Genomic DNA, 26,781 nt, shown 5'->3' with positions numbered 1-26,781 from the left:
GAGAGGTTTATTAAGATCTTTGTCACCCTGCGAATTACAATTCAGATAAGAAACAGAGGCACCAATATTGTTATTAGAAAAAGATAGTGTTTCTTACTACCTTCTCATTCGCATACTTTCTTTTATGTACGACAACCTTATGCTGTGATTTGGGAGTGTTAGGGTTCTGAACTGTAAATTTAGTGTTGGAGCCGCTTTTGCTGAAATAACAAGAGTATGGGAATCACATAAACAACATCAAATAAGGCAATAAACAAGATCAATTTCAAATATATCAATCTCAGCAAAACTCATAAAGAAGAAAAGAGAAGACTAACCTTGATGAATCCATGAAAAATAATAGCAGGGAGATTGTCTCAAAGAAAATTGCGAACTATGAAGATCTAGTATGAAGATGAAGAAGAACTTAAAAGATTGAAGAAGAAAGAAGAAAAATTGTAATATGGAATTTGCAGAAGAACGATGAAGTTGCAGAGAAAATAAAAAGAAAGAAAAATAGAGTGGGAATGAATATATATAGAGGGAATTTCTCCTCGAAAAAATAAACACGATTAATACGGAAAGATATAAGCGGTTAAAAAGCAACGGTTACAAAAGACGTGTCGAGAAATAAATGGAGGAAAGAATACGTGTGATAAATGCAGAATATGAAGAGGAGAACAGTTGCGGCATTTCTCACATCATTCTCTACTTCGCAGAGAAGATATGAGAAGAGGCAAGATGTAGGATCAGAATCCCGCAACAATAATGTCTCAGCGAAATTATCAAAGGCACAACACAATAGCGTCGCAGAACAATTTCAGGAAGAATATAACAAACGACGTCAGCTAGGATCATGAGAAAGATGTGATGGTCCCGCGAAAATTAGAGAGCTTGCGAAATTAACATTTGTAAGGTTGCGAGAATGTCGCAAGCCATATCCGAAAATAAAGGACAGATTAGCTGTCATCCATTATGTATTTCCCTATAAATAGTCTTTCAAGTTGTAAAGATGGGAGAGATCTTTTTTGAGTAAGAAATAAGTAAATAGGAGAGAGAAAGTCTAGAACAGAGATCATTCTTGATTTCTTTATCTTTTCTTGTAAAAATATTCAAAGATTGTCCAATAAAATAAAGAGTTTAAACCTAAAATGAGTTGATTAATAATGAAATCATACGAGGGGTGTAGTGTATGATTTCCTGCAACTACAAAGCTTAGTCATTATATTTCGAGAACTAATTATCAAGATAAACTTGACTCGAAATTCTTGTCTATGTACAATAGTCTAATTAGTTATGCGACATCGTCTCAAATCATAAAAAAGTAAACATAACTTGAGATATAGGTGGTTCAGTCTTCACTTACCTTTTGTTGGTGAAGTTCTCCAAAAGCTTCGTTTGATCTTCGCCTTCAAACGGTAGAACGTAATGATGACTGTCGTGATCCACTATTTCTCAACTATATTTCTATCCTAGTCCGAGACTTAACTAATTGTAGACTATAAATCAAGATATAGTTTTGACAACTAGATTTGAAAACAAGCTTGAGATAGCAACACTTGTGCGTTTGACCTAGCAATGCTCTAAAAATCTCCCTCTTTGTCAATTTTAGTGACAAAATTATCAATACGGATGGATAGAAAATAAAGCTTCGATTACTTCTTGAATCCAACATGTCTTGATTTCCCTTGAACTCTTCGTAATTTCAAGCTGCAATGATTCTGAACTTGTTCAACTCAGCATCGTTGTTGTTGAAGAATAGATTCCATAACGATAACAACTTTTGAAATTCTCAATCATCGTTATATAAAAAACATAGTATTATTCATTCTCCAAAGTTCAGTTGTATCCCAACTCTGAAGTAATACTATGGTGATATGTACACCTTAATCACTACTTACATCTTTTGTATAATAGGTAAAACCTATAGATTATTGATTTACTCCCCCTCACATAATGATCCGTAAACCATATGTATGTTGATGAAACTACTAAATAATTCTCCCCCTTTTTATCAATAAAATTAACAAAGGTACAAAATTTGCGGGATCGTAATGAATACAACCAAAAGATATGTCAATTTTTAAGGAAGTTTTGATATTCCACATTATTATAACATAGTTAAAATGCAACTCCTCATGTCAACTTATTTAGATGATATCACATAGTAATAAATACTTAGCGCTCATCTAGGAGATTAAAAAGATACAAGCATCCCCTTTCAAATTCCACAACCACACTCCCCACAAAGATATTGCAATCAAGCATAAGTTCATTTATAAGAACTCTCCCCCATTTGATGTCATTCCCAAGAGAACAACATGAGTGACCTTGATTTATAAAAAGAAGGATTTTGTTGAACGTTAACAAATCACATGGATTTGTATCCGAAAATCGAATTAAAATAATCTCAGCGTCAATTACGTACACAAAGATAATTTTGATCGATATGACTCAACATAAGAGAATCTTACGGAGTGTGTCAAGCAGTAAAAACACAAAAGTGTGATCACAAGTAGATCAATGCTGCGATAAAATTTCTCAAAGAGTTTGTTCTATTTTCCGTTTATAAAAAAAAACATAATAGATTTAACTTCTGAGTATATATGAAATATCAGCTCGATTCACGAAAACGTAAAGGCACATATATTTCATAAGACGTTTGCAATAATTAAACCAATAATGATTACATACTGCAAGTTCATCTTCCAACAACTCTAGAATTTAAATAAATAAATCTAAAAACATGAAAGATGAAAAACATTGGAAATAGCTTGTGTAATCACAATTTTTGCTATACCAAACCCTAGTTATCCTTCTCAAAAGTAAGAATAAATTCCCACAAGAAATCACCTAGTATTTAAAATATTTGAAGAATTCTTTATCATCTCCAAACTCTTTATCAACAACAAGCATAGGAACGGAAGGTTCATGAATGAAGGTGTTAGTTCCTGCAAACCTGGTAGGTTGTTGATTAGCAAGAGCTTCTTGAAGTTTGAGAGATTTTTGTAGAATCTTCTTTATTCCTTAGAGCACTGCTCGGTCGAACTCGCAAGCGTTACTATCTCAAGCTTGTTGTCAAGTTTAGTTTCCAAAACTATAAGTCTTGATTTCTAGTCTACTTATAGCTAAGTCTCGGATTAAGATATAAAGTGTATTTGAGCATTAGACTTCACGACGTTCATCGATTGAAGACGAAGAACTACTAAGGGGAGCTTGTGGAACTTCATCAACAAAAGGTATGTGGAGACTTGAAGTCATCTACCACTCAAAAGTCTATCTACTCTATCTCATATTTGAGACAAAAGCCGTATAACTATATAAACTTCAATTATACACATTTGATATTTCGAGCTGAGTTTAACTCACTTACATATTTCTTGAAATATGTGTTGGTAGGCTTTCGCTTTAAGCAAGTTCATCTTATATTCTTGACCAAAGTCAAAATATGATCATGTGAAAATGGCCTTGTAACATCTTACATGATTTGTGTGAGACAGTCATTTGATGTAGACTCAGAATGTTTCGTATTGATCATTCAATCACTTGAAAATTGCTTCGAAGCTAATAGTTTGAAATGGGAGTTTAGAACAAATAACCATGATTGGATATAGCACATTATGCGTACTTATATGCTAACTGTTGCAAGTTATTCCAAGTCCGGGAACCATAATATGCATACATGTATGCGTACTGGTTGGTTAATGAAGTCCGGGAACTTAGTATGCATACCGATATGCGTACTGGCGTGAGTTTCAAGTTTTGGGACTTAACTGAGTTTGGAAGGTATATGTACCCGTTCGCATACTGGCGAACCCAAACTTAGTTCGGCCACTTAGGTATGTGTACCGTTTGCATACTTGAGTAGGTTATGTTCTAAAATTGGTTTGTTCATGAGCTAATACATTTATATAATAAGGAATGCAATCTTTTGCAAACCGTGACTATAATGTTCATGAATTGATCCGAGTGAATAAAAATTGATTTTTCTTAAATTGTGTCTTATATAATTCTATGAGAATACAAACAATTGAACAACTCTAGAACCAGTTTCATTTGAGTCATTTGAACTTGTTATGGTTAAGATGAATAAGGTTGATATGAAAGTGTTCATATGACTAACTTCGGTTAACTATTGTTTAACCAACAAGGTGTACAGGTTTAGGTACGGTTACTCATCATATCTAAATGAAGTCACTTTTCATTTGTATGTAACAAGCTAAGTTCTATCTATCGGTTGAAAGATATTAGCTTGAGTCTAATCAGGTTTTAATCTAAGGGTGAATATTGAATGTTTCGTTACTGAGGTAGCATTGATTGCAAACCCTGATTTGAAGAATATATAAAGGATAACTCTAGCAACTGGGAAACCTAATCCCCACACCTCCTTTGTGATACTAGTTGCGACTATAGTCGATTCTCCTTTAACCTTAGGTTTTTCCAAAACCTTGTAGGTTAACGACTTAAAGACTTCATTTGGATTGTGAAGCCAGACCCAACTATTTTCTCTGTAGTTGCATGTTCCGATCTTGCTGTTTTCTATCATATTGAGTATTATATTCTCTAAGATTTGCTCGAGATTTAATCTCCGATGGGCAAGATAAAAAGTAGTCACAAACATCTTCGTCTCATCGTTTGTGATTCCACAATATCTTGTTTCGCTACCATACGATTAAGATTATTGTGAGGAACAAAACTCACCTTGAGTATTATATTCTCTAAGATTAAGACCGACGTATCAATTGGTTCATGTTCACCTTGATTTATCAAAAGAAGGAACAAAACTCTTAGGTATTTATGTGGGAGACATATTTATCTATTCAATAGACTTTTCTGTGTGAGACATATTGGTTTATCAAGTATTCGACTTTGGGTTGTAGCAACTCTTAGCATGTGGGTGAGATCAACTAAGGGAATCAAGTGCGCAGAGTCCTGCTGGGATTCTGAGGCGTAAGGAACACGACTGTTCCTTGATCAGTGTGAGATTAGTTAGGGATCAACTACATTCCAGTCTGAAGTCAACTTGGAGTAGGCTAGTGTCTGTAGCGGCTTAATACAATGTGGTGTTCAAATCTGGACTAGGTCCCGGGGTTTTCTGCATTTGTGGTTTCCTCGTTTACAAAATTTCTGGTGTCTGTGTTATTTCTTTTCCGCATTATATTTGTTTATTTAATTGAAATGTCACAGGTTGTGCGTAAGTTCAATCTATTGTGAATCCAACCTTTGGTTGTTGAGGAAATTGATTGACACTTGGATATTAGCTTTTGATACCGTCCAAGTTATTTCTTATATTCAATCGGTCTCGCAAATTCCTATTTGTTTAATTGCAAATTGAATTGAGAAATTGAGATACAACTCTTTGATATATTTTCATTGATTGAGTCTCACTGTCTAGTTGATTCTCTTGGAAATATATTGGAGTTTGTCCATACAGATTGCTAAGCAAAATATTGGGTGTGGTTGTTAGACCCCCGCTTTTTCAATTCCCTGGACTTCCTTCTTGGTTTTATTAAGTTATTCAAGAAGATTTTGAAACTTTTTCTGGTTGGAGTAATCCCATCTAGGTTTCTTCTGATTTTTCCTGTTCCTCTTAAAAGATGAGACAAAAGGAAAGGACATCTCTTATTCCTTTTTGGTTGGATAAGTATCAACAACCATTGGAGCATATATTCCACGAGAATATGTTGTGCTTGGAGCCTCCATGATTCGTAAGAATAAAATGGATTTGTGAAACACAAATATATGGCTCAACGGGCAAAGCTTCTTGTGAAAAAGATATGAGTCTTTAAGTAGAAGATATTTACCGTGCAGGATTTCAGAACCATAAAAGTTCACGCACTAGAATACATAAAACCTAATGAAATAAAAATGTCATTTTGATCCTTTTATAGGTTTCGTGGATCAAAATTTCCAATATCATTACTTGGGTCATAGATTAAGATGCACAGATACGAGATGGAGATCCAAGCAATGATATTCAATCTTGATCAAAAGCCCTGATGTGCACAGTTCTTATATCTTGTAAGGGCACATGAGATAAGATGCACCTTTCAACACAATTAGATTGTGTTGAGGTGAGCATTAGATTGCTCACCACTAGATTCCTGCATGGAATTAATAATATCCTTCAATGCGGAACATTTTGTCCGGACTCTTATCTTTAATTGAGATTTTACCTTTTCCTTAGAATCAATAAATCTTTTAGAAGAAGAAGAGTTAACTTTGAGTACCTCAGGATTGGACTTTTGAACAAGTTTAAGCATATTTTCCAAACAACTAGCCCTCTGTTGCAGTTTATTGATATACCTTAGTTTATGTTTGTACTTCAACATTGTGTGTGTCTGTGACCCTCACTAGAACAATAAGGACATGTCGATTTGGAAATTGATTCTGGAATAACATTAGCAACTAGACACAAGGTACCTGAAACATTAACAAAATTTTCTTTAGTATACGAAAAATCCATTACATCCTCAAATGATTTTGATGAAGAGTCATCAATTAAATTATCAAGATTGATATGAGTATTGCTACAATTATCAAAATTGACAATTTCTCCAAAGAATGCTACACTTGAACCATCATCCTCTTCGGAATCATAATGATCATATGTTTCATCAAGTGTTGCGGCAAGACCCTTGTTGCTAGTGTATTTTTTACGATCTGGGCACTCGTTAGCGAAGTGACCGAATCCTTAACACTTGAAACACTATGACATATCCTCATCGTCAATATAATTAGAGTCTCTGTTTTTGATAGAAATACGATTATGTGGCTTAGCTGACGTTTGTGGTTTTTCTCTGGAGAATCGTTTATTTCTCTTGTTAAGAAGTTCTCTAAACTTACTTGTGATCAGTGATACTAAGTTATCAAGATCTTCATCTGAAATTTCAGGGTCAACAAGATCATTTCCAAAGTTGTCAACACTTTCACTTTTGAGAGTTTTAGTGTTTTTCAGTGCCTTAAACGCAATATCCTTTCCAGCTTTGGATTGCATTTCATGATCAAAGATCTTCAACTTTCCAACAAGAGTATTTATGGAAAGAGATTCAAGGTTATTCCCTTCCATGAGGGCATGTTTCTTAGATTCATATCTAGCTGGTAAAGATCAGATAATTTTTATCACAATGTCCTTTTGGGAAATAGTATTTCCTAATGCAAAACAAGCATTAACAATACCAGACACCTTTTGATTAAATTCATAAAACGTATCTTTATCAGACATACAAAGATTTTCCCAGCCAGAATTTAGGTTTTGAAGCCTATCATCTTTCTCTGAGTTATCTCCTTCAAATACGGTTTCAAAGATATCCCAAGCATCTTTAGACTTAGTGCACAAAGTCACATGGTGCTGAATATCCGGGCTTATAGCGTGGATAATAGCGTTTAACCCGTCACAATTATGCTTTGCAGCATTTATCTCAGATTCACTATAATCTATTAACGACTTGGCAACAATGATTCCGTTTTTAATAACTGTTGGCGCCTCGTATCCAATAACTACAAGTTTTCATGTCTCAAAGTCACGGTCTTGTAGACAGAAACACATATGAATTTTCCACCATAAGTAATTTGTGCCATCAAATGCTGGCGGTACGTTTATCGAGATTGCACTCTTGTCCATATAGTTAGACTGCTTCAAACACAGACTTGTTAGGTCTTAACGTGTTTGCCTGCTCCGATACCAATTGAAAACGCGGGGGTACCAAAATACACCACTACTTTTTTCTCAGGAAATCTGTATGGACAAACTCAATGCAACTCCGAGAGTTTAACTCAATCAAGGAATATTATTTAGAGTTATCTCTCTCTTTTTCTCTCTCTTGCGATTATAACGTTTACAAAAACAAATCCGTGAACCTAATCACAAAGAGATTACTTGGACGATACCAAAGACTAATTTCCAAGAATCAATAAAGTCGTATCCAACAAACTAGGTCAGATGTGTCTATTATGACCGATCAACGCACAACCTGTGATATTTCAATTATCAAAATAAACAATATAATGCCGAAATATAAATAACACATACACCAAAAGTTTTGTTAACGAGGAAACTTCAAATGCAGAAAACCCCGGGACCTAGTCCAGATTGAGCCACTACAGACACTAGCCTACTATCAATTAACTTCAGACTGGAATGTAGTTGAGCCCTAAAAGGTATCTCACCGATTAAGGTACAGTCGCGCTCCTTACGCCTCTTGAATCCTATCAAGACTCCGCGCAATTGATTCCCTTAGCTGACGTCACACCAACTAAGAGTGCTTCAACTCAATTGAAGACTTTGAACCAATATGCCTCCTACAGATTAATCCTGTATATGATTTCCTTTTGCAATCAAATAGTTTGATCAAAGGTGTATAAATCGATAGAAATAGACAAATTCTAGCTAACCTCAAAATCCGGACTTATGCAACCCGAAGTGTAGCCTAGATTATTATTCACCTCACAAGAATAAAACCTGTGGAATCAACAAAGTTTGAGATAAAAAGAACTTTGAAGATTTTTATCTATCTTGATCGATGGAGCTAGCTCAACAAACAATCAAGATCAGGATACACGAGTTATCAAGGAGAGATAACCGGACCTGGCTTCATGAATCCCTATGAAGACTTTGTAGTCACTAAACCCTAAAATGAATTTGGAAAAGGACAACTCTAGATACAAGTAGGACACACCAAAAAGTAGTGTCGGGATTCAAAGATCCTAGTTGCTTGAAGTTCCCCTTTTATAGACATCAAATGCATATGTTGCTTTAGGTTTAAGCTAAGATAGCTTTGGAACCAAGCAATCAATATCCAACGTTAAATGAATCTTTGAATCTGATTTACATAAGTAATATATACACTCTGATTAGGTGAAACTGTATCCGAACCGTGTAGAAAGACTATGATCAACATGGTTAGCCGAAACTAGCCGGTTTGAATTTAAAAGCTTAATCTTCATTTTCATGAACACATAAGACATTAACTCCGAGTCACAAACATGGGATCAAACAAGTCTAGTGTTTTTAGAGAATTAATCAAATGCTAATTATCTCGTAGAAATAATTTAAACACACTCGAAAATATAATCGACATGGTTAGTAGGTGTACAAGGTACAAATACCATTACCGTTCGTGAGTCGGTTCAGTCACAATACGTGTACCGGTTTGTAAACATTTAACCAAACCAAGTTCCGGAGTTAGTAGAATTATTTAGGTTTGCGTACCGATTTGGAAACCTTAAGACTGTCACCGGTTCTGGAATTCACAGAACTAAATCGGTTTGCGTACCGGTTTGGATACACTACCGAGTTCGGGAACACATAATTGTTTTAGTTAGCATACCATTTTGGAAACTAATCTCGGTTTCGTAACCACAGTTGAAAAATGGTTAGCATACGAGTATGCATACCGATCTGGTTCACGGGTTGAACAAATTTTCACATGATGTGCATAAAAATATGTGTACCACAAATCTGTAAATCGATATATAGCTACTCTGCTACTTGTACGAGTACATGTAATACGGGTTCAGATATATAAAAGTCTTCCCAGTTTGTAAGACTGATAACACTGTCTTATATCCGAATCTATAACAGTTTATATTTCCCTCTAAATTGATTCGAAACATTCCTGAATAACATTAATGAAAAATATCACTGTTCCATGCTATTTTCAAACGATAAAACTTGAATCATGATTTTGATTCCGAATAATAAATTGTCTTTAACCGAAATTCATCAAGTATGAACAAGTGTTCATTAAGCTTAGTCATTATATTCCGAGAACTAATTATCAAGATAAACTTGACTCGAAATTCTTGTCTATGTATAATAGTCTAATTATATTTTATTATGCGACATCGTCTCAAATGATAAAAAAGTGAATATAACTTGAGATATAGGTGGTTCGGTCTTCAATTATCTTTTGTTGATGAAGTTCTCCAAAAGCTTCGTTTGATCTTCGCCTTCAAACGGTAGAGCGCAATGATGACTGCCATGATCCACTATTTCTCAACTATATTTCTATCCTAGTCGGAGACTTAACTAACTGTAGACTAGAAATCAAGATATTGTTTTGACAACAAGCTTGAGATAGCAACACTTGTGAGTTTGACCGAGCAATGCTCTAACACTAGATTTTGTAACTGTCAACGCAATCAATCATGGTCCCGTGACCCATACTCGAATATTGAACTTTTTAGGACCTAAATGCAACAATGGTCATAAAGTTCGAACCCGCGGTCAAAATATCCCTAAAATAAAAATAAACCAGGAAAAACTTACACAAGATGTTCAGAATTATTGCTTGGTTTCCATTAAACGGGTCAGTGAACTCTTATTGCGTAAAAAAGGGGAATTATAAGAGAGATAAACCAAAATAAATTAATGAATTTTACCTAACCAACATCACTGAGAAAAATAAGGAAAAACAATGGAAAAAGAAAAGGAAGGTTATAGGTGGAAGAAGAATTAATGAAAAGAGAAATAACAGTGCAGTTAGAGCATCCATATGGGTGTTACAGTTATACCAATACTTTTGAAAATAGTATTTTTGTGTTGTTTGGTAGTGAGGATCTGGAAGGCTATAATCTGACGGCGTTTAAAACAACCTGATGCTTGGGCATAATTTCAAACCGAGGCTAAACAGTTTTATACAAAACCTGTAGTAATTTAGACTCCAGACGGTGTTAAACATCATTTCACTTTCAGTGCATGTAAAACACCGCGTTATATTTTAAACTCGGTCCGTCAAATTTAAAAATAACTAAATTCGAATGATATATTTACCATTTGAATTTGTCCTATTTTTTTTTTAAGGCGTCGAAAGCACATCATCTTGTATAAGTTCCATTCAACAAAACAAAGTAGAAGAGTTTTATCTTACTTGTAACGATTACAACTCATTTTACATTTTGCTAGGTCATCAAATAACATTACCTCTACGAAACAACACACATTTTGCAATTCATTAGAGGGATGGATCGAAACAACAAACTTATTAGAGTTTTATTTGCTAGGTCAAACAACACTACACATTTTGCGGTACCCTTGTAATTCATTAGAGGGATGGATTGGTGTGAAAAGAAGTAGGTCATCAAATAACATTACCTCTACGAAACCCTAATCCCATCTCAAGAAAACCCGAACAAACCGGTCCCGGTTCTATTCACCTTTCTTCCTATCAATATAAATTCTTAAGACGTTTCTTGAGTAAGCCCTAGAACACCCTAAAAGCAGAACTTCTTCTCTGAGCTGAAGGATACACAGCGGCAGAAGTAAAAATGGTTTCCGGGAGTGGGATCTGTGCTAAACGGGTCGTTGTTGATGCTCGTCACCACATGCTTGGACGATTATCTTCCATTATCGCCAAAGAACTTCTTAATGGACAGAAGGTTGTAGTTGTTCGATGTGAAGAGATTTGTCTTTCTGGTGGTCTCGTTCGCCAGAAAATGAAGTATCTTCGTTTTCTCAGAAAGAGGATGAACACCAAACCTTCTCACGGTCCTATTCATTTCAGAGCTCCTGCTAAGATCCTTTGGAGGACTATCCGTGGGTTAGTAGTTTCTCTTATAAACCCTAAACCTAGTTTGATTTTGAGATTTGTTATAAACCCCAATCTTAGTTTGATTTTGAGATTTGTATTTGATTTAATGATTTTTGGTTGTTTGTAGTATGATTCCTCACAAGACCAAGCGTGGGGCTGCCGCACTTGCTAGATTCAAGGCGTATGAGGGTATTCCCCCTCCATATGACAAGATTAAGAGGATGGTCATCCCTGATGCTCTCAAGTAAGATCCGGGTCCTTTTTTTTTGTTGCATGATTTAGGGTTTTATTTGATGTGTTTTGGGTGTTGATCTGAATTATTTTTCTGTTTCTAATTTAGGGTTTTGCGACTTCAACCTGGACACAAGTACTGCTTGTTGGGAAGACTATCTTCTGAGGTTGGATGGAGTCACGCTGATACCATCAAGGTGAGATTTCTGTGCTGTATTACATTTGGTTGTCTTCATTTCTTTACTGTTGAGCTTGCATGTTATACATTGCTCGATCAATGGCACTGGTGCTGAAAAGCTAAATGTTTGGTTCTTTTATTCATATATATAAGTAATTACCAAATTGCTTTCATACTGTAATTAGTTTTTGTTTTAGTAATTAAAAGTGTTGTTTGGTTCTTTATATAAGTAATTGGGTTATATGTGAGTCACTTTTACTCTTTTAATCTGTTGCTGGCAACAGAAGAGACATCACTGCTTCTTGCAGTTCTATATTGGTTGCTTTTATTTGAATTGATTTCCAGTAAAAGTGTTCCATGAATGAATTCCTGTGATGCATGTGTTCCAGTAAAAGTTTATAGTAGTTGTTTGAATTGTTTCTTTACCCTGGTTAATGTATCTTATGGTCTGAATTCTATTGTTGATTAGGTCCTGTTTTGGGTTAAGAAGAGTACTAGTTAGTTGTTAAGCTTCTTGTTGACAAAAAGCCAAATTTTGTCAAGATTTTCATGAACACAGTCAATTATTTGATGTTGTTGTGAGTCTTTGTTTTGTTGCTGATTACAATCTTGTTAAAATGCATATTGTTGGAATATCTTGCAGTTTATGCATTTTTAGCTTAAAGCAATGTCTATGTTTGTATGGACTTCTCGTTCTTTGAAGTTGTTAACTGAGATTTCCTGGAAGCTGCTGTAAAGTTGTTCTTATGTTATCTTTGTTTTCAAAATCTTCAGGAACTTGAGGAGAAGAGAAAGGCAAGATCCCAGCTTGTGTATGAAAGGAAAAAGCAGTTGAACAAGTTGAGACTTAAGGCTGAGAAGACTGCTGAAGGAAAACTTGGTGCACAACTCGAAATTCTTGCCCCCGTCAAGTACTAGATTATTATCTTTTTTAGGTTACAATTTTGAGGATTTTGGCTCCTGCCATTTGCTTTCTTTCTGATTTTGAGACATCTCCCTTGTTTGATTGTCGGACACACTTTTAAGGTGGTAATGTTAGTATACTATGGGGCCTTGGTAAAGTTTAAGTTTAAGTTACGTTGGTTCGATTATGAATCTTTAGTGGTTTTTGCTAAAGCTGTTTATAATGTGTGCACCGTACTTTTGGTCCTTGCCGTATGAAAAATTACAGTCCATCAATTGTAGGAGAAATTACGTTATATTGGTTGGGTACTGCTTTTTTAGGAGAATTTTAGTTTGTTGGGGTTACAGTTTTAGTAGTGAAATTGTTCTGTAGCATGACACAGGTACGGATGGTTTTGAAACTTGCTTACTGTTTTGTTTATGTAGAACTTTTCCTGTGTAAAAAAGTTGTATTCCACTACAATGTGCAGCTTATGCTCATTCTATGACAACAATGAGGTAAAAAATGTGATTTTTCAAACCAAAACCAAGAGTCAACTTCTGAAGTTGAGTCTGTTATCCTGAAGCTTGTAAAGATCCAAAGTGGAGAGCTGAGAGCTGCAATAGATGAAGAAATCACTGCCTGTTACAAAATTGTACTTGGAAACTGGTGCTTGCTTTTAGTGGTCAAAATGTAGTTCGATGTAAATGGTATTGGTCATCTGAGATGCGATATATCTCAGAAACATCAGCTGGTTTGCGGTGCACTGATGGACTATATACAACAGCAAAGCACTTTTTGATCTGGCTTGAACTTTTTCCGTTCTTGAGTTCCCGTTGAAATGTCATACAGCAAAGCACTTTTTGCTGAAATAGTTATGGAGGGTTTGGATGCAGAATTTTAAAGGTGGAATTTATGGGTTCAAGGGATTTGGTGGAATTACGTTTCCCTCGGTATGTTTGGTTGTCTGAATCCTTGGAATCACGTTTATTTCGGGGATCACTTTTCCAGCAAATCCTCCATATGGAGTCCGATCCTTCCCCCTAAAATTCGCTGAGAAACTTACCAAGGGATTTATGGACCCATTTTTTTGAACTCTAAATCACACGCACTTATATATATATGCAATTTTAAGATTTGAGGGTAATACCAAATGGTACAAAGTCTTTAAAAAGAGAAAACTCTATAAATCCTAAGAATTTTAACTTAATTACCAAACACACAAGGAATTTATGTGAATCCCAGAATTTGTAATCCCATGTAATTATAAATTCCCGAAAACAGTGAATTCTGTAAACAAACCCACCATTAATGTCCTCCCTAGGATAGTGAGAACCAAATAGTTCTTCGACCTGTGGAGTAGGTGGAACTTCCCTGAAATTCTCGTCTCCGACGTCCAAGACCCAATTAGTTAACATGGATTGTGGAACAATCGAATAAGGGCATGGAGTTGCTGACCAGTGAAGAGCTGTTGTCAATTTTGTAAAGTGGTGATTTATTCGAATGTTTTGGCAGATCTCTATTATTCATTTCTTAGGCCTATTCCTATGCACATGTTTTTTTTTTGAAAGAAAAACCCAAAGATAATCATTGAGAGAAGCCCAACGGCAAAGTTACATAATACATGAAATTCTCTCAGACTCCATCTTAGAGCTGACACAAACAGGAAGATTAACACACCATTTCCTACTACAAAGATTGTTCATAGCGAACTTGGCTAACAGATCTGCCACTTGATTACCTTTTCTATTCTTAAAACAAACAACAACGCTTCCTAGACAAAGAACTAGATGCTGACATTCTCTAATGATATTACCATCTTCCCAAGGAGAGATATTGCAGAGACCATTTATGTTGTCCATAACTTTTTTATTGTCACCTTCTACTATAACATTCTTCAGTTGAAGCTGATATATCCATTGGAGAGCTTTTAAGGCTGCAACAACTTCTGCTTGGGTAATATCTCTCACTCTTTCTACCATTGTCCAGGCTTCCACGAATTGACCTGCAAAATCTCTGATAATTAGAGCAATTCCAGCAATGTTACTATCAGGAAGAACATAAGCATCAATGTTGATTTTTAACCATCCTCTTTGAGGAGGGATCCAACTGGTTATGTTAGTTCTGCTTCTAGCGGTTCTGTTGTGGTTGTTGCATAGCACCTGCACTTGGTTTAGATTATTGTTAGTTTGAATTTTATTCTCCCTGCAATAATCTCTAATTCTGTTGGTAAGACTGTTGGTGGAGCTTCTTTTGTTGTCAAAAACCAGTTCACATCTTGCCTTCCATATGAACCATAGAGTAATGACAATAAGATTAATGGCTGACTGTTTTCTGAAATTTATCCTTGAATTTGTGTCACTCCAGGATTCAATCCACTGTTGTATATCTTGAACATTTGCAAGCTCCTGAGCAACTTCTTGAGATATGGGATTCCACACACTTCTAACAAAGGTGCACTGAAGTAGCATATGAGTAGTAGTTTCCTCTCCATTCATACATCTTTTACAGCTCCTATCTTGAACTTGATAATGTCTAGCCAGTCTTTGATTAGATGGCAGAATATCTTGAGCTAGTTTCCATAAGAACATTTGGCATTTGTGAGGAATTTTGAGATGCCATAAACCAAGCCAGAATTTAGCTTCTTCTTCCTTGCTTCTCAGGTCTTGATTGTGCTCACAGAGAATTGCTTTATAGGCTGAGTTGACTGTGAAATTACCACTGCTGGTCAAAGACCATTGTATTGTATCTTCATGTTGAGTAGATGGCTTGATACAAAAATTTCTCCATCTGCTCTTGTGTAAAACAGTTTTGAAGAAGATTATCATTCCAGCTTTTTGTCTGACTGTCAAAGAAATCTGCAACTTTCATATGCAGAGGAATATCTTCTCCATCATTGAAATTTTGTTGAACTTGCTGAGCTGTATAACCATGAATCCGGTTGTCTCTGAAAGCATAAACTTTTTTGCCATCTCCAATCAGCCAAATATGAAATTTCTTGACCCATTCTAGACCTTTGCATATGCTCTTCCAAATTTCAGTTCCCTTATCAGAAATATCATCTTGAAGGATGTTGTCATGTTTGAAGTATCTAGCTTCCAAAATGAGGGCCCATTCTTTGTCTTTTTCCTGGATAAGCCTCCATGCCAATTTGGTGATGGCTGCTTCATTGTAAACCTTTAGGTTCTTAAAGCCAAGACCTCCCCATCTTTTTGGAATGGAAATAACACTCCAAGAAATAAAGTACAGACCTTTACCATTGTTCTTATTCCACCAGTACTTTCTTTGTGTGGTTTCTAACTGGTTTATTGTTGCTTGAGGAAGGATGAAGCAACCCATCTGAAATTGTGCCATGGAGTTTGTGACTGATAGGATTTGTGTGCTTCTCCCTGCCTGATTGACTAGACCATCTTGCCATTGTTGGAGCCTTTTCTGCATCTTGTCTTGGATGTTGTTGAAGCATTTTGTTTTTTCTCTGCCAATGAATAAATGTATCCCCAAGTACTTTTCTTCAAGAGGCATTAAATTCATTCCCATTACTTGAAAGACATCATTTTTCAGGTTATCATTGAGTCTCTTACTGAAGTGTAAGCTGGATTTATTTAGATTAACTATTTGCCCTGAAACCGTGCAGAACTTGTGAATGACATTATTGAGGCTTTCAATTGAGCTTCTTTTTGCAGTGGAGAATAAAATGCAGTTATCTGCAAAGAATAAGTGAGAAACTGGAAGACTTCCTCTGGCAGGGAAAACTGGGCTAAGGTTCTTTCTCTCTACTTCATGTTGTATCATTCTACTAAAGCCTTTCATGCAGATAATGAAGAGATATGGAGAAAGACTGTCACCTTGTCTTAGGCCTCTTGTTGGAGTCATAGTATCAATTGGTGAACCATTGAGAAGAATGGATATTGTGGCAGTAGAGATGCACTGATTTACAAGATGACACCATCTTTCACTGAAGCCCAATTTCTCCAACACTTTAATGACAAAATTCCATTCCATCCTGTCAAAAGCTTTTGACATGTCAAGTTTAACAACAACTGCACCATGATAAGCTTTTGTGTTCTTCATGTGATTAACAATTTCATGAGCAATGATGGTATTTTCCATCATGTTTCTGCCAGGTACATAAGCTGCTTGCCAAGGAGAGATGATTTTGTGAAGAACTGGTTTTAATCTGTTGGTCATGATTTTTGAAATAATTTTGTAAGATATGTTACATAAGCTTATTGGCCTAAAGTCACATGGGGTTTGGATGCAGTTGTTTTTTGGTATGAGGGTTTGGAAAGTGTGGTTGAGTTCTTTGAGGAGTTTACCATTTCTGAAGAATTCCTGCACCATGTTGATTATGTCTTGACCAACAATTTCCCAATTTTGTTTATAAAAGCCTGCTTGGAATCCATCTGGCCCAGGAGCTGACCATGACTTTATCTGGAAAACACAGTGCTTTATTTCCTGGGAATTTGGGATGGCAGTTAGATTTCTGTTATATTCAGCTGAAATGCATGGGGATTTAAGGTTCATAATCTCTTCATCTTCATCAGGGTTAGATGTGGTAGTGATTTCTTGGAAATGGTTTAGAAGAATTCTTGAGATATCTTCTCTTGTGTGCTTCCATTCTCCCTCACCATTCTTTAGGGAGTGTATTTGATTACACCTTCTCCTATGAACATGTCAAGCAGCTAATTTTGCCATTTGAGCACCCCATTACGGGTATGCCAACTTACCAAACTGGACATATCTGCGTAGGTGCCAAAAATACCACTTAGGCATATACGATAGAGTTTCTAACGAGTGATAGAATATCCATCGCTATATGGTCACAATATCGCTCGTTGGTCATTCCGACGCCAGTGATAGTCATGTTGTCGCTCGCTGGTTTGATCATCACTCATCAGTTCCTCATCCAACGGTGATGGGTCGGAGAACCGACTTTGTTTTACCGCAAGTGCACAGTGTCGAAATTGTAGACAACAACAAATGTGGTTTGTTCCCACGAGGAGTGTGAAAATCCCTCTAACTGATACTAATCAAAAGAAAATAAATATGTAGGATAATATAAGCGAAACAAATCAAATTATTCTGGACGAAAAAAATATCAAAGGTGATGAACATGCTAGGGATTCGGGAATTCCATTGTAGAGTTAAATTCATATGTATCCTATCACAAGAGTCTCATATTACTCATACAGGGCAGCAACACATAGCATCCTATACAGAAGATTTATCGATAAAAGGCTCAACAATAATTTTCATAAGATGTGTTTGGTCTCGACCTAAAAATGGATATCCGAAGCACTAAATATACATGGCATAGATAGTCAAAGAATTATTATAAAAAATAATCAATCAGGTCTAGGATGGATTGTTTAGTATCGAACTATGAATTATACATGGCATAAATCTCAAATACCATCAATGAGACGCTCAAACATTATTAAGCATTAAAAAATGACTTTGTTTTAGAACACAAAATGAAATAACATCTACAAGTTCATCCGTTTCCCCAACATGGAAATCTAGCAAATCATGAAGAGAAGAGAACAATAAAATTGCAAACCCAAGTCTTCTCTGTTCATGGCTCTGTAGCCGCCTCCCAAAAGAATCCCGGTCCGGCCTCCCCTCTGTTATTTTCTCTGTAGGTTTTTATGTTGTCTGCTGCGAAGAAGTGAACTCCAAAGTGAAAACTATAGGGAGACCCATTCTACAGATTTTCTACACCGTAAAACCCACGGGCGGAAAATTTCACGCGCGCACCCAATTTTCGTGAGAAAATTTCTCCCAAACCCACAATTTATAAAATTTGGTTTCTTCCTATCTTCTTCTTCTTCACGGGAATTTCTTCTTCAATTATTTTTCTTTTCTTCCTCCCAACTGTGACTTACGATCAATAATATTGATAGACAGTATAATCACATAAAGATTGGAAACAATAGATGAATGAAATCGAAAGTTAGGGTTTGAGGTGATGTTCTGAGATGAATCGAGATCTTGCTGTTTGTTATTTCCGAAAGATGTCTGAATGATTTTTTTTTTAATTAGGTATTCTGATTGAGAAGATGGATCTGAGATATGTTCTGAGATGGAGATAGGGTTTTGTAATTGTTTCAATCAAGTAGAACATGAATAAAAGTTAATTTGAGAATTAGAAAATACATGGAATAATAATAAAGCTTATTTGAGCTTGGATGATGAACAACGAAGAAGAAGAAGATGATGTTGTTATGAGCGCATAACATGTCATGCAATCAAAAAATGGATGCATAACACATTATCCGGCATCTTTGTTATTTTGTGCGAAATTGAAAATTGATGCATAATGCATCATGCAGTCGAGAAAATGGATGCATAACCTGATATGCATCCAAAATACGGCTGCATAATGCATTATGCATCGAGAAAATTGTTGCATAATATTTTATGCATCGAGAAAATTGATGCATAACCTGATATGCATCCTTAAATATGGCTGCATAACCAATTATGCATCAATTTTTTTTTATGTATGGACTTTGTTATATATAGATGCATAACTTTGTTATGCAGTCGAGAAAATGGTTGCATAATTCGTTATGCGTCTGCATAATGTGTTATGCATCTGTTTTGGAGGCTGCATAATGAATATGTAGTCAGTTTTCGAAAATTTTCCCTAAAACGATGATAACCTCCGACTTTTTCATGAATTTTTTTTTTTTTGATATTGTTGTTTGTACTCGTTGTGTAGCTCTCTTAAAAAGATTTCCAACGATATAAAATTTGTAAAATTCCAAGGCACGGATTTTTAGATATGTTATATCGAAGTTGCGTTGCCAATTATACCCCTGAAAAATTAGGCTGCATAACGAGTTATGCCTGAAAAAATAGTATGCATAACGAGTTATGTATTGATTCTTAATAATTTCGAATAATTTTGGGTGTCACGGTATCTAAAATTAATTGTGGGCCTGCCAATAAGAATATTATTTTTTTTGGGCCTGCGCCTAAGTTCCCCATCTCCAAAATACGACCTAGCCCAATGCAAGGCCCCAGTCCAATACCCATGTCTCGTATCCTTCCAAATTTGGCCATAGCACCTTATGTCCATCCCTGGCTATCTCAGTCTCGACACCAGTTCAGACCCAATACCATTTTCTGTCCGGCTAAGTTTCAGCTCCTTCCAGACTCACTTCCGGCTTCTCGTACACAGTCCAATACCGTGCAGTCGATCACCACTAACACCATTGCTGACTGCACTAATTTTCTCTCTTCATTTCCTCGTGCTCAACGAAAACACATGTACAACAACACTCATATCGTCACCGAGCATCATCAGTTCACCCTAATCATTTATCGTCCATCAGTCACAGCTCAAATCCTTCGTCTCAGCTCGAGCACCCATCATAGCATTTGTTTCCCAAACAGTCAACATTAACATTAACATCGAATCCATCTATATATTTCTTCCACCATCTGTAGTCGAGACAATCACCACTCAAGTGCGATAGGAATCTCCATTTATGCCTGACATACTCCAATTCTGTTATTGCAATGCACTGTCGCGATAATCACCATCTCCATCCTTTCCCATGCATTCTTTCATCATCAGGAACTAGGTCTCGATTAAGCACCTTGATTCTCATTTCTATACAGACCGAAATAGTTGAAAGAAACCAAAAGACACCGGCCGGCACAGGGACGGGCCTAGCAAGGGGCTAACCCGGGCTATAGACCGTCCCTAAATCTGGAAAACAATTTGTTAGGTACACAAACCAGTCGCATTTTTAGACTTAGAACTTGTTTGTTTGCAGCTGACTCGGCGTCTGAATCTGAGTCAACCCCTGACTCGGACGAGTCAGCAGTCAGACCGTTTGTTTTCCATTTTGAGTCAGATCTGACTCGACCTATGACTCAGACATAACCCCTGACTCGGACTCATTTGAGTCAGGTAACAAAATACCCCTGACTCATGGGACCAAACCACTGACTCACTTATTTCCGAGTCAGATGAGTCAGATCTGACTCAAAACAAACATATCGACTCAGATCCAGATGAGTCAGGTGATTTCACTCAGATCCAGATGATTCAGATCCAGACGACTCAGATGAGTCAGGAGTAAACAAACATGGTGTTAGCCCAAGAGTAAATAGATCATTACCAAATTTTAGCCCACTGGCCACAGTCAATACTTTATACGTGTGAGGAATAAGTTCCCCACGCGACCACCCCACTGGTCGAAATAATAAGTCGGGAATGATTTTTTTTTTCTTTGCTTGGTCGAACAATTGGTAACGGAACTTCTCTGACTCAATTTTGTTCGATTTAATATTGACGACATCGATTTGAAGTTTGTAAGAAGACTGCAGTGACGCGCAATTGGAAATTCAAGGTATTTATAGTAGATGTAGTTTTCGTATAGCTTGCCAATCTAGGGTTTTCTTTCGTATATGCTTACAAGGATAATTAGAGGACGTAAAATTCAGCTTCTTACAAAGGATTTAGCTAGTTTTAGCAGGATGTATGTAAGTGATTGTTCACTCCCTAGTCCCTTGATTTCGAATATAGTTTTTGATTGATTATTTGGTATTTTGGCTAAGATAAGCGTAGTGGCTTGAGTGTGGTTCATATGGGTTGCACTAGTGTGACGTATGTTTTATTGCTCTTAGGATGGGTGTCCTGACCTCCTCCTCCTCCCTTGCTTTAGTATTTCTCAGCTCTGTAAATAGCTTTTTGTTTCATTAATACCTCACTCTAGTTGCGAATTATGGTTCACATTTTTGTTTTGTGAATTACTCGTAGTTTTTGCTTCCATTGCTCTATTTTTGAAACAGATCCACCAATGCGTGATGTATTTATTACAATGGAAGGGTCTTCAGACTTTAAGAAGATTGGTTCTATGCTAAAGCATACGACGTTTTCATTTGTTCAACACCTCGGATGGAAACTCTTCACATATATAGTTCAAATGCTATACTTGTACTCACCTACTTACACAATCTTAATGTATACGCAACTTTTTTGTTATAACTTATAACATTTAGATACAAAGTAAAATGGATTTTAAGTCATTTATGATGTGATATCTATTGGGTTCGACACTTAGGTTGTTGTTAAACTTATGGAGCTAAACACTTGGAATTTTGTGAGGTTTATGGTTATTCTTGTTGCAGGTGATACAGTCTACCAATAGCTACAAAACTTGGAAACAGTTTGGGATTTGGTTGTTCTCCAAGATGCATAAGATATACTTGCACATCTGTAAAACTTCTGTTTTCAATATCTCACTAAATTTTTTTTTTTGCATAAGTTTAGCCCTACCCAGTAATAATTTCTGGGTCCGTCCCTGGGCCGGCAGCTACTTGAAGGAGATAAACGTAGAAGTGTATGCTTATGAAGCTTTAGAAATGAGCTGCTCAAAACATCCTTTTATTTGATACGAAGAAATGATGATGTCCGATGCATTTCTTTGTTTCCACAAGATATATAAGATGTGGTGGAAGGACTTGAGTCTTGACACGCCGTCCATTATTCCTCGACTCGACAGCACTTTGCCATCTTATTTTCTAACTTTGTAAGCCTAGCACTTGGGTGGATTTGTGGCTGAAATATCCACTTCTTTTGCTGCAGCAGGCAAGTAATGCTGCAGACATGAGCACTTAAAGTGTACGCTCATAGTTTACTCTAATTCTTTCGTGCCAGGAGATGCCTTGACCATTTTTTGTCACAAATGCTCTTCTTTGGCTATTTATTCTTCCGGATGAAGGGATTTGCTTGTATTTTGTGTAAAAGGTCTAAAACCACGTTATTAACGAAATAGTGAGGCCTGGCTAATATAGTTATGGATATAAAATGTAGCACATACGTGCTTATCAAACGGCTACAATTTCCCCTCTCTGTATCATCTAAATCTTTCTAGAATTTCTCAATCTCTCAATCTTTTCCAAATCTAAAACAATCACACATTCTCTGCACTTCTCAATTTTTTGTAATATTCACAATCTCAAAGTCAAGACAACGATAAAGGTAAAAAGGTAAAAGTCCGGGGGTGCAAAATACAACATCATATAAGATGAATGCATTTGTCGTAATTATGTTTTTTTTACCCAAGATTGTGTTGATGGTGCACAACAACATGGTAACACCATGTGGGATAACATATTTCGCAAATATGAAGAACAAACCATGAACATCAGTAGTCGTGATGCAAAAGAGTTATGAGCTCTTCATTGTAATCAGTAGGGAAGTTGCCAAATATGTTGTTGCGATAATGCAAGCCAAGAGAGGCCGAGAGAGCGGTCTTGTGGACGGTGATGTTGAAAGACAGGTTCGTACAAAATGGCAACGAAAATATGGCAAAAATTTCGGTTTCGAAAGTGGTTATCATATTTTGAAGGTGTTGAACAAATATAATCCAGATGTGTTAGCATCTAATTAATAAGTACCTGAAAGGTCACCATAAAATTATTCTCCTTCAACACCAAATTCTTCACCATTTTCACCAGGTCCACCAAATTCTTCACCAGATACCCCAAGAAATTCAAATGTCAACTTAGTTCTCAACGATGATGATGCTAATAAAAAAATTCTAGGAAAAAACAAAGCAAGACTTTCTAGAAAATTAGCTTAAGAAGGTGGACGCTCCAATGGATTTAACATGACAGAGTTTATGGAACATCAGAAGACTGTCAAGAAGCAAAGAGCGGTTGATAAGAAATTTCAAAATATGGAGAGTAAAAAAAGTCGCCTTTCTCAAGAAAAATTTGTGAATGACTATGACAAGCATGAACCCCCAGAAAAAACATTTGTGGCAAATCGAATTTGACAGGATTCGAGCATAAATTGAACAACAAGCTAGATTTAATAACTACCAACCTGGTGGTGATGACGATAAAAATGAGTTCGATGTAGTAGAACCTCTATATGGCCGATGTATATATTAATTTATGCTTTAATTTGAAGTGTTGCATTTTAATTTGATATGTTGTTGTTGCATTCTACTTAATATTAGTTTGAAATGAAAAGTTGATTAATTTGAAATATTGTTGCAGTCTACTTAAATAAGTTTCACTCATTAACTTAATATTGAATAAAACAAACTACAAAAAAATTAACAGTTTAAACTAAAATGCATAACTTAATAATTACGCCCACCCGCTCTTTCATACTCTGCCCAAAGAGTCACTCTCAGATCTTCTCTTAGTTGGTCATACAGATTCTGGTTCTGAATGTAATTAGTCATTTGTCCATAATTTCTTGCATGCAAGCCTCTTTGTGGTTTATTCTCAGGCCTCAGATCTTCATCTTCATAGTTAGTCCACTCCTTATCGCGACGGGTTTTCCTGAATTACCATGTTATGGAGAATTATGCAAGTGAGCATAGACTTGTGCATTTCACGAGGACTCAACCCACGATATGGCCCATAAATGATAGCGAACTTCCTCTTCAAAATTTCAAAAGCGCGTTCTGTTAGAGCATAGCTTGGTCAAACTCGCATGCGTTGCTATCTCAAGCATGTTTGTCAATGTTAGTGATCAAAACTATAAGTCTTGATTTCTAACCTACATAGCTAAGTCTCGGACTAGGATAGAAAAGTGTAGTTGAGCTCAAGGACTTCATGGCGATTCATCATACAACGACGAAGATCTATACAAGGAACCGTGGAACTTCATCAACAAAAAGGTATGTGGAGACTTGAACTTATCTGTCACTCAAAAGTCTATCTCTTCTATCTCCTACTTCTTATGAGACAAAAGTCGTATGCTATATAGACTAGATCATACACATTTGACATTTCGAGCTGAGCATTCATTGCTTATCTTTTATCTCGAAATCGTGTGTTGGTAAAGCGTTTCGTTTTGATCAAGTTTATCTTCACCTAGTGACGAAAGTCATGAAAAGTTTCAATCACTTTGAGAATTGCTCTGACGTGAATCGGTCTATGAATAACGGCTACATAGCGTCCTATGAGAATGTCTCAATGATTGAAATGAGAGTTTAGATTACATAACCATGTATTCCTTGAACCGAAGTTTTCGAACTTTGTTGATCAAGAGAAATCAGGAGGATTGTGGAATTGGCTTGCCAAGTCCGCGAACCTAGTTCGCAGACTCAGTCCGCGAACCTAGTTCGCAGACTCAGTCCGCGAACTGACGGAAGTTCTCGACCGAGAATTTCTGCTGGGATTTTCCAAAACTCGTTTGTGTGATAAGTTCGCGAACTCAATCCGCGAACCCAGTCCGCGAACTGGCGGAAGTTCTCATCCCGAGAATTTCTGCTGAGTTTGGAAAACTCAACCGATTAACTTAAGTCCGCGAACTTGTTTGTGAACTTAAGAGGTTATGATCTAAAGATGTGCTCTGAACATGAAATATTAAATTACTAAGGAATGCTTTATGCAGACCATGGCTATAATGTTCATGAGACGATTCAATCGAATCGAATCATCTTTGCTTCAATTGTGTCTTGTGTAGTTACATAAGATCTCATAGCATTTGAAAAACTCTTTAGCTAGTTCATTTGAGTCAATTGAACTAGTTATGGTGAAGAAGAACAAGGTTAATATGAAATGCTCATATGGTTAACCTTTTGGATTACTATGTTGAACCAACATGCACGTACACATTTGGGCATGGTTTTCACGAACCCAGTAAACGTCTACCTAAGTGTGTGTGACAAGATAAGTTTTCGATCTAACGGTTGAGAAATATTAGCTCGAATCTAAATCAGGTTTTCATCTAACGATGAATAAGAATTGCTTTGTAACTAAGGCAAAACCCTGATTTGAAGGCAATATAAAAGAGATATCTAACATTGTGCAAAACTAATCCCCACACGTCTTTGTGCTACTAGTGCGCCCGCTAGAGTCGATCTCCATTAACCTTTGATTTTCTTCTCTAAAATCAGGTTAACGACTTAAAGACTTCATTGGGATTGTGAAGCCAGACCGATACTACTTTATCGTAGTTGTGTGATCTGATCTTGCATCTTCTATCGTACGAGTTCAATCGATTGATTGACTTGAGATCGTGAGAGTTCTCCGATAGGCAATATAAAGAAGTCACAAACATCTTCGTCTCACTGTTTGTGATTCCTCGACAATCCGCTTGTGTAGTCAGGAAGGATCGTAGAGAGGTGATTGATTAATCTAGTCTGTTCTTCGGAAATATAAGACCGGATTATCATTTGGTTCCTGTTACCTTGATTTTATATCTAAAGACGGAACAAAACCTAGTATTTATCTATGGGAGACATATTTATCCTCTTATAGACTTTTCTATGTGAGACAGATCTGTTTATTATCAAGTATGTGATTTTGGGTTACAACAACTCTTGGTTGTGGGTGAGGTCATCTAAGGGAATCAAGTGCGCAGTATCCTGCTGGGATCAGAGGCGTAGGAGTACAACTGTACCTTGGATCGGTGGGAGACTGATTGGGGTTCAACTATAGTCCAGTCCGAAGTTAGTTTGCAGTAGGCTAGTGTCTGTAGCGGCTTAATACAGTGTGTATTCAATCTGGACTAGGTCCCGGGGTTTTTCTGCATTTGCGGTTTCCTCGTTAACAAAATTTCTGGCGTCTGTGTTATTTCTTTTCCGCATTATATTTTATATAATTGAAATAATATAGGTTGTGCGTTCGTGATCATCAATTGGAAACCCAACCTTTGGTTGTTGATTGATATTGATTGATCCTTGGACATTGGTCTTTGGTACCGTCCAAGTTATCTCTCTTTGATAAAGACTTGCAGATTTCTATTTGCTTGAGTAAAGATCAAATCGAGAGATTGAGATAACAACTCCTTGAGATACTTTCTATCTAGATTGAGCCTGACTGTCTAGTTGATTCTCTAGCAAAGTGTTTCGGAGTTAGTCCATACAGATTGCTAATCGAAATACTGGGTGGTGTTGTTAGACCCCCTCTTTTTAAATTGGTATCAGAGCAGGCAAACACGTTTAAGACCTAACAAGTCCGTGTTTGTAGCGATCTGACTCTATGGATTAGAA

At 36.5% G+C, this 26,781-nt stretch overlaps 1 protein-coding gene across 1 annotated transcript; it reads left to right on the top strand.

The window, feature by feature from the left end:
* Window positions 1-11,168: 11,168 nt before the first annotated feature.
* LOC113299517 (60S ribosomal protein L13a-4) lies at window positions 11,169-13,118 on the top strand. Its single transcript, XM_026548535.1, has 4 exons — window positions 11,169-11,519; window positions 11,638-11,754; window positions 11,851-11,938; window positions 12,694-13,118. Exons 1-4 carry the CDS (start codon window positions 11,248-11,250, stop codon window positions 12,835-12,837), a joined length of 621 nt encoding a protein of 206 aa, XP_026404320.1. The 5' UTR covers window positions 11,169-11,247; the 3' UTR covers window positions 12,838-13,118.
* Window positions 13,119-26,781: the final 13,663 nt, after the last annotated feature.

This window comes from Papaver somniferum, chromosome 7, assembly GCF_003573695.1.
Source record: "Papaver somniferum cultivar HN1 chromosome 7, ASM357369v1, whole genome shotgun sequence".
NCBI lineage: Eukaryota > Viridiplantae > Streptophyta > Magnoliopsida > Ranunculales > Papaveraceae > Papaver > Papaver somniferum.
Note: the sequence above shows the minus strand (reverse complement) of the source record. Positions and strands in the feature narration are given on the sequence as shown.

Excerpts from the sequence above, each read along its gene's own strand:
- LOC113299517 (XM_026548535.1), top strand. The coding sequence starts at position 11,248 with ATGGTTTCCGGGAGTGGGATCTGTGCTAAACGGGTCGTTGTTGATGCT. Across the intron at positions 11,520-11,637 it reads CTTTGGAGGACTATCCGTGG|TATGATTCCTCACAAGACCA; the intron begins GTTAGTAGTTTC and ends GGTTGTTTGTAG. Across the intron at positions 11,939-12,693 it reads GTCACGCTGATACCATCAAG|GAACTTGAGGAGAAGAGAAA; the intron begins GTGAGATTTCTG and ends CAAAATCTTCAG.